The sequence below is a fragment of the Clarias gariepinus genome, chromosome 11, assembly GCF_024256425.1.
Source record: "Clarias gariepinus isolate MV-2021 ecotype Netherlands chromosome 11, CGAR_prim_01v2, whole genome shotgun sequence".
Classification (NCBI taxonomy): domain Eukaryota; kingdom Metazoa; phylum Chordata; class Actinopteri; order Siluriformes; family Clariidae; genus Clarias; species Clarias gariepinus.
In genome coordinates, this window is record NC_071110.1 from 32,655,129 (window position 1) to 32,664,189 (window position 9,061).

A 9,061-nucleotide genomic window follows, 5' to 3' on the forward strand; every position below is an offset into this window, starting at 1 on the left:
GCAAAAACTCGCTCTAAATCATGATTAACCCTACTTATGGCCACAGCGTGAGACCGCGCAAGTAATATAGGGGTATAACACCGCATCTCACAGCGAGTCAAGCCGCATAGGTGAGATTGGGGTATGAAGCATTATAATCACTCAGAAAAATGAGAAGATGCGGGGTTTAAAACTCCTATGTTTATTTTCTCATTTAACTAAATCAAATTTCATCATAAAATAAAACGTGTCAAAAGAAAAGTCCATCCAGTCATGAATGATGGTTAATGATCAATGAAACATATTTTAAACAAAAAGCAGCGAGCAGCTGGACATCGGGACGTAGGGCTGAAGTTTTCCCCCAAAGGAAAAAATGTACATGAACCACACGGCTCCGCGGACGGCGCCGTCTTCAGCGTAACACAACAACACGCTGTATCGCTGCCAAATAGTTTGCCACCTGTTTAATATTAAAAGTGATCGCCAATTTTAATGCATTAGTCACATTATGAAATAGGCTTATTAAAAGTCACTTTATTAGTTCTGATATTAAATAAAATAAAATTCTTAAACAGGCCTACAGTATATTCCCTCATCAATACGACTTTGATAACGTGCCATAATGTGCTTCCATACGCCGCTGATTTATAAAGACTGCTGCTCAGTGGCGGCGACTAGCGTCTTGAGCTGAAACTACGCTAAGAGTGAGTTAAGGTTGGTCCAGACCGAACGTGTGACTTAAGAGATACTTAGCGTAAGAACGTTTCGGGAAATGCGCCATAACGTTAAGAGTGAGGTTAAGGTACAACTTAAGAACTACTTAGCGATAAGAAGCTTTCGAGAAACCGGGCCCAGGTGGCAAACAATTAGGAAGCAATATAGCGTGTTGTTGTGCTAAACTGACTGCATACCCGGTTCGTTTCACCGCCACTACAGTTTACTTGAAAATATTAGCGATAGTTTGGTGATTTAATTTATATATTTGTCTATTATGGCGACCCATGTCGAAATAAACGTATTGGAAGAATTTCGTGCAATGTTTAATTTGCATAGAAAGTGACGTCTTTCTAAACGCTATCATGCAAAAGGAGTCAGAGAAACCGGGCCCTGATTGAGGTGGTTTGGACATGTTCAGAGAAAAAATTGTGAATATATTGGAAGAAGGTTGCTGAGGTTGGAACTGCCAGGCAGGAGGTCTAGAGGAAGACCGAAGAGGAGATTTATGGATGCAGTGAGAGAGGACATGAAGTTAGTTGGTGTGAGAGAAGAGGATGCAGAAGATAGGGTTGGATGGAGGCAGATGATTCACTGTGGCGACCCCTGAAAGGGAACAGCCGAAAAACAAAGAAGAAGAAGAAGAAGATATTTCATATAAGAAGAAATGCCTATAGGCTGTATAATTTTTGATATGGTAAAGTTTTTATGATTTACGGAATGAGTGTCTAGTCAAGCAGGGGTAAAACTGCAACTTTTAATTAAAGTACATTTTTAGGTTAGGAATTTAGATTTTGTAAGAGGTTATTTTTGTCTTATTAACTTGAAGGGAGAAAATAATGAGAACCTGGTAAAGGACAAGTGTTTATAGCTGCTATAATGTAAGTGACAAAAGGGACTGACTTGTTTCATTAAATATATTGTGTAATTTTTTAACAAATATAAAACAAAACTTTATGTAATAGTAAACATGTGCCAAATAGTAAGAATAAAAACATAAACCGTTTTATTGTCCTGAACATAATTGAGATAATTCTACAAACATCATCACACTATAAAGCTCATTTGGTGTTTTATTTTATTTTAATTTAATTGTAAACATTTTTTTTTACTAAAAAGCAAAATTTCAACAAATAAAAAATGATAATAAAGTAAAACAGTATCTCATTTTAACCAAAATGATTAATAATTAATATGAGGTGAATCAAACTAAAATCTTATTTGTTGTTTATGTATTGTTCATTGCAAATGTATGTTATAAATATAATATTATTAAAAACCATAGAATAAAATTGTAGCATTTTCTTCGTAATCTCTATTTCTGAGATTAAAAATTTTGATCTGATTCCAATTTTATTTAGCAGTTTTTTCACACTCGGTGCCTTATTCATTAATGTAATTGAAATTTTATTTTTTTTTAATCTTTTTCTGAAATGGTAGGAAAATAAATCATATGAACTGATTTGTGTTGTGAAGCTATAACATCCATACAACCACCAAGCGTTTATTCGCTAATAACAAACTTTAAAATATTAAATGTCCCTTCTGACTCATTTTAGACCTTCATGCTCATTGGAGGAAATCTAAAATCTGAGAAACTGTCTAAAACCTAAGCTACAAAAAATTATAATTTCCATCTCCATAAGGAAAAAAAATGAATTGCTTTAAGTAACAAATCAGAAATCTCTTATTTAGCTCTGAGATAAAGAACTTAAACTCATTTCCAACACAAAAGCCCTGTGTTTCAAAAATTCTGCTCATGACCCAGAAAAAAAAGCTGTTAATCAAATCTAAATCCAAAGTATTAAAAAGTGCAAAACAACTTTTTGAAGATTGTTTTTTACAAATCACACTTCATTCTCGTTCAACATTGAAAACTCAGACTCGTTGCCGTTTCTCTCAGGATCCTGGTGAAATCTGTAGTTTAAAGCCCCGACGCCCCAGGTGACCCTTGAACCCTCCCCCTGAGACTCCGCCCCCTCTGTGGGGAATCCAGCTGTGGGATCATCTGGAAAAATGTCGTATCGCTCTCTATCCTCTCGTCCTCCATCCTGAGGTTCCTCCTTCACTTCCTCCTGAGCAGTCAGAATCAAGATAAGTCATTATGAATCGATTCAATAAATTGACTCTTTGTAATGAATCCAATCAACTATTCTAATAAATCTAATAACTAATCAAAATTATTTTTGCTATTATGGCTTGTTGGGAACTAATTACCACATTACCACAAAACATTTAGCTAGGTAGATAAATAGAGCGCACAAACAGGAAAAAAATAATTTTAACCTCATTAAAAAATATTCACCAACACACTTTAATGTGTTAAAAATAAAGAAATTTATTTCTTCACCTTTAAGTCATCTTTCTTCTTTTCATTCTCATCATCGATGTAAGGCGAAGGAGAACTGGAGCCCTGGTGCAGAACAGACATCAAAACATGTCAGAAACTTCAGTCAATGGCTGGACCCGGTTGGCATGGCAACACATATATGGGAGGGGAGTGGACCAATAAAGGCAATATACGTCATGGAAACAAGGTGACAAAAATTATCAAACTTATTACTCTGAAATTAGTTTCTAAAAAAGTTGTATGAATTTATTTTTCTTGATTTGATAAAAAAAATGAACTGCTCCAGAAAGTAAAATAAACCACCAACAGGATGAGTAGAAAATATTAATTAAAAAAAATCTAATAGTAAAAAAAAAAAAAAAAAATTATATAAAAAGAAAAAAATACAAAATATAAATAATAACTATACCAATAAAATAATAAATGTGTAATGAACTAATAATCAATACTTATATATTGAATATATAATATTTATATACAATAAATCTATAAATAAAAATATTTATTTGTGTTTTTTGGTTTGTTTGTATAAAATTAAAACTGAATTCCGGAATCACCTTCTTCTTCTTTTTCTTCTTTCCCCCTTTTTTTCTCTTCATCCTCTTCAGTTCCTCCTCACTGTCAGATGAAGATGAAGAGCTGCTTGCCTGTAACACAACATTATAAACACAAAACAACATATAAACCCAACAAAGGCCCTTAACCCTCAACTGCTTAGATGTGTAATGAGATAAAAATGTAAGTTGCTCTGGATAAGAGCGTCTTCCAAATGCCTAAATGTAAAATATAAACAGTGTATTGATTTTAATCAATAAAAATAAAAAGGCAGTAAAATGATTGTGGTGTGAGGACGAAACTCACAATTTTCCTCTTCTTCTTTTTCTTCTTTTTTTTATTTTTCTTCTTCTTTCTCTTTTCGTTCTCACTGTCTGAGGAGGATGTGTCCGATGAGGACGAGCTCGAGTCCTGAGCAAGGGAAATCGATGAATAAATGCAGTATAAAATTTTAGTCAGAATAAACTCCAAGCTATTTTTTTGTAAATAATAAATATTATGAATAATAATGTTATACAAATTCTAAACTTGCATAAATTTGCATGTTGCCTAGATGAATACATACTTTTATTTAATGTTTGTTTATTATTTATTTATTTTTATTTAACTACATTTAATTATTTTTGTTTAAATATTTTATTCACTTACATTAATCTGCAATGAGTTGATTAAAAAACATAAAGTATGTTCTTGCTTGTGTTACACATAACTGAGTTACTATTAGAATTTTACAACCTAAACGTTAGCATATAAGTAATATAGGTAAGTTCATTGACTTCAGTCTAGCATTAACATTTCATTCATCTGATCCAGTATTAGCATTAGCATCATGTATGTACACGCGTGTTTCAGTGTTTCCGTTGCGTTCTGCATCTTCGGTTATTTATCCATTTATTTAAATACTTATAATACTTCTTAACCTTCTTTTTCTTCTTCTTCTTTTTCCTTTTCTTCTTTTTCTTTTTCTTCTTTTTCTTTTTATCATCATCCGATGAGGATGAGGAATCAGATGAAGATGAGCTCGAGTCCTGAAAATGACAGAAAGAGCACAAGGTTATGTCCAATCCTTTAGATAATTTATTACGTTTATTTACGTTTATAAACAGTGCACCTTCTTTTTTTTCTTTTTCTTCTTCTTCTTTTTCTTCTTCTTCTTTTTCTTCTTCTTTTCATCCTCGCTGTCTGAGGAGGAACTCTCTGAGCAGGAGGAGGTTGATTCCGACGATGAAGCAGAATCCTAATGGAAAGATACTGGGTTAGATAAAAAGGAGTCACTTTATTTACAGACTTAATTAAATCTCTTTATTTTGTTTAATCGCTAGCTAACACGACTCTCTTGCTAAGTGACAAAAACAAGCAGTATTTGCATTGTGAGAATTAGCATTAGTTATCATGATAGCTGTGTTTTTAATTAAAGCAGAGAACCGACTGATGAGAGAACGATTTAAGTCCATTCTTTTTTAAGATGATTTGCTAATTAACTAAACCTTTTTCTTTTTCCTTAGCTTCCCTTTCATTTCCTCTTCTCTTCTTTTACCATCGTCACATTTCCCATCAGTCCTCTCAGCCTCACAGACCGCAGGGAATGCTGGGAAATCAATCAGAAGGTAGAATTAACTACAGTTAAAAGGGTGTACAGTTCCGAGCGTGATGTACTGTATGATAGTAAATAAACCTTGTCTATACTTTTCTTTCTAAAGAACGAATTACTAGAAAATTAGAAGGGAAAACAGGAAATGATATTAAACAAATAAAAAATGGCAAAAAAAAGATAAAGAAAGAAAAAGGAGATGGAGAAAGTTATGATGGCAATAAATTAATTAATGGGAAAGAAAGAAAGAAAAAGAAAAAAAGAAAAGGGAAAGAAAGATAAATATATTAAGATTTAGGAAAGAAAGAAATTAATTAATAAAAGGAGTAAAAAATGTAGAGAAGGATTAGACGAATAAACAGGATCTGATAAAAAGCGAATTTTGAAAAGAAATGCCAAAAATACAGTGGTTAAATAAATGAATGAATGAATGAATGAATTAGGAAGGAAAAGTCATCCAAACAAAGAAGAACAGATTAAAAAAGAGAGAGATGGCAGGAGAAAATGCAAGCAACACTAAGTGAAGCTAACCCTAACTTCAGAGCATTAGCCTTGTAGCTTAAAATGTGTAAAAATAAACACACACCTCAGATGAAAAGTGGAGAAAAAAAGAAGGATTTAATAAAAGAAATGGAGCGATGCAACAGAATGAATTGATTAATAAAAAGAGCAAAAAGGACAAGTGTGTCAGTTTGAAACAAACCTGCTGGAGGCGCTGACCAATCATCAGCCATCACGCCTGAACGTCCCTCCAGCTCGCCCTGTAATAACCCCTGAGAGAGAGAGAGAGAGAGAGAGAGAGAGAGTTTGGTTTTGGTTTTAATAATAAACAAACAGAAATAAAACGCAGCGCAGCATCACGTTACAGTAACTTCAACCAGACGGAAAGATGCTACTTTAGATTTAACGTTTGATGTAAAAGTATTAAAACCTTAACTTCTATATTCTATTTTATATAAAAGCTTTAATCTGGAAAAACAAAAAAGTTTTTATTCAAAGTTTTGTCACATAACTGAAATTAATCAGTGAACCAAAAGTGCCTTTGTAGAAGTCTGTTTTTCCATTTTGAGATGTGTTTTTTATGGTTAATATTTATTTATTTATTTATTTATTTATTTATTCATTCATTCATACTTCTGTAACAGGTATTTCTCCAAACCATTTAATCTCAGCTAGACAGCTAAGTTAGCATGCTACAGTAGTTAAAAGTTTAACAGGCTTAACTAGTGGGTTAGTAATGGTTAAGGAGCTCAGCTGATAGAAGCTGGATTCGGACTTATAACAAGAAATAAATAAAGAAGTATTAAATTCCAAGTCTCAAAAAATTACTGAGAGAATACAATGCACTGGAGGGATGGGGTACCGGAAACAGGTTGAGGGCAAGGTGTGTGAAGCCAAGAACAGAATCCAAGTAGAAAAGTAAAGATAAAATAGTGACAAAATAAAAACTTTTATTTTAAAGATGTTAAAATAAAAAAGACAAAAAGAGGATGAGAGAAAAAACAGAGGGAAGTAGTGATGGTAACGAATGAGTGACAATCAGGTCTACAAAGTGCTCCTGGGAAAATGGGGAAAATACTTTATATTTAGAATGTTTCCAAAAATAAATAAATAAAAACTAAATCTGTATCAAAATCTTAATCTGGTAAGCGTTTAGCGATAAAAAGAATAAATTAAATTATAAATAAAACTAAGAGCTCAAACCTCATTTCCCTCAGCTGCAGCAGCTTCGCCCCACAGTGACCATTTTCCTGTTTCCTGTTAACAACAAAGTCCAAAAAATTACTAAAATGTTTTAAAGACGAGCCAATAGCAAACATTAGCTAGCTAGCAATTTATAAAAAATTTAAATAGATAAAATGATTAGACAATCATATACTGGTTATAATGAGGGTGAGAGTTCACTTTTCAGGTTATATTGAATATAAATTGAATTTTTAAATTTATTTAATTTAAATTAAAAATTTTAATATTTGTTTACCTATTAATTTTTTTCTAATACAAGTAAAATGGCTTCTTCTTCATTATTAGCTTCTTATTATACAGAGCATCAGGAACATATTCACAGCGCTTCACTTTTCCCACATTGTGTTACGTTACAGCCTCATTCCACAATTAATTCAATTCATTATTTTCCTCAAAATTCTACAAACAATAATCCAAAACGACAATGTGGATAAAGTTCGTTTGAAATCTTTGCAAATTTATTAAAAATAAACAATGTAAAAAAAAAAAATCACATGTACATAAGTATTCACACCCTTTGCCATGACACTCAAAATTGAGCTCAGGTGCTTCCTGTTTCCCCTCATCATCCTCGAGATGTTTCTACAACTCGACTGGGGTCCACCTGCGGTAGGTTCAGTTGATTGGACATGATTTAAAAAGACACACACACACACACACACACACACTTCTCGTTTTTTATTTTTAATAAATGTGCAAAGATTTCAAACAAACTTATTTTACGTTGTCATTATGGAGTATTGTTTGTAGAATTTTTTGGAAAATTATGAATTTAATCCATTTTGGAATAAGGCTGTAACATAACACAATGTGGAAAAAGTGACGCGCTGTGAAAACGTTCCAGGTGTTTTGTACGTAGTAGGAGAAAATGACAGATCTTTTTATTTGATCTTTTAATAAGAAGAAGCTAAAAATGGAGCAGGCGCTTGAAATAGAAAAATTATTACATTTTATATTTAGTTTACTTACTGAATTAATATTGTTGCAGTATCATTTAAAATCATTTTAATTTTATTTTTTATTAATCAAGCACCTTGATTAAAAAAATAATACAGGTATATATTATGATTAAACTTGTCCTACCTTCTTTAGTTTCTGGCCTGATTTCTCATCCTCACTCTCGCTTGAAGAAGAACTGCTGCTTGAGCTTGAATACTAAATAATAATAATAATAATAATAATAATAATAAATAGGAGAAGACAGAAAATGTATCTATTAATCTATTAAATTTTACAAGGACATTAGAAATTTCTCCTAACTATTTTCTTTTTCCTCATCTTCTTTTTCTTCTTCTTTCTTTTCTTGTCTTTCTTCTTTCTTTTCTTCTTCTTCTTTTCATCATCGCTGGAGCTGTCAGACGATGAGTCCTAAATTAAACAAGTTACAATTAGGTGAAGAAATCACACACACATACACACACACGCACACACACACACACACACACACACACACACACACACACACACACACACACACACACACACACAGAGTAAAATTCTGTTAGCTCTGTACCTTCTTCATTTTCTTCTTCTTTTTCTTTTTCTTCTTTTTCTTCTTCTTCTTCTTCTTGTCCTGATCTTCACTATCAGATGTCGAGCTGTCTGAGGAGGAAGATGAGCTGGAGTCCTTGAAAAAAAAAGAAAGAAAGAAAAAAAGAAATAAAACAGAAAAAATATACAGTATATTTTAAAATGACAACTTCAGTAAATAGATGTTATTTTTGTATGCTTTTTACCTTCTTTTTCTTTTTCTTCTTTTTGTTCTGCTTCCTCTTCTTTTTTTTCTTCTGCTTTCTCTTCTTCTTGTCTTTCTTCTTTTTTTTCTTCTACATAACACAAACAAATAAATAGATAAATACATAGATCAAATTAAACATCATTGTTAAATAAGAAATTAATTGATTAATATTTTGTACAATGAAATACGTAAAAGTATCAACAAAACAGTACAGACTTAATATAATAATAAAAATAATAATAATAATAATAATAAAAATAATAATAAAAATAATAATTTATTATTTACTTGTTTATTAATTTATTGATTTGTGTATATATTTATTTTATTTATAGTTAATTAATTATATATTACATAGTTTACTATGTGTATGCAGAATAAATCGATA

At 31.7% G+C, this 9,061-nt stretch overlaps 1 protein-coding gene across 1 annotated transcript; it reads right to left on the reverse strand.

Moving 5' to 3' along the window:
- Window positions 1-1,897: 1,897 nt before the first annotated feature.
- Window positions 1,898-8,297, reverse strand: LOC128532941 (protein FAM133-like). Its single transcript, XM_053507093.1, has 9 exons — window positions 8,196-8,297; window positions 8,019-8,090; window positions 6,894-6,947; window positions 5,893-5,962; window positions 5,086-5,186; window positions 4,710-4,835; window positions 4,526-4,626; window positions 3,044-3,107; window positions 1,898-2,768 (listed from the first exon to the last, which is right to left on the reverse strand). The coding sequence occupies exons 1-9, from the start codon at window positions 8,211-8,213 to the stop codon at window positions 2,541-2,543; spliced, it is 834 nt and encodes a 277-aa protein (XP_053363068.1). The 5' UTR covers window positions 8,214-8,297; the 3' UTR covers window positions 1,898-2,540.
- Between the last annotated feature and the right edge of the window lie 764 nt (window positions 8,298-9,061).

What these genes read in the sequence shown, in the direction of transcription:
- LOC128532941 (XM_053507093.1), bottom strand. An exon ending in TTGGTCAGCGCCTCCAGCAG is followed by an intron (nt 5,187 to 5,892) that starts GTTTGTTTCAAA and finishes TTGATTTCCCAG; the next exon opens with CATTCCCTGCGGTCTGTGAG. An exon ending in AGAAAAAGAAAAAAAAGAAG is followed by an intron (nt 4,627 to 4,709) that starts GTGCACTGTTTA and finishes TGTCATTTTCAG; the next exon opens with GACTCGAGCTCATCTTCATC.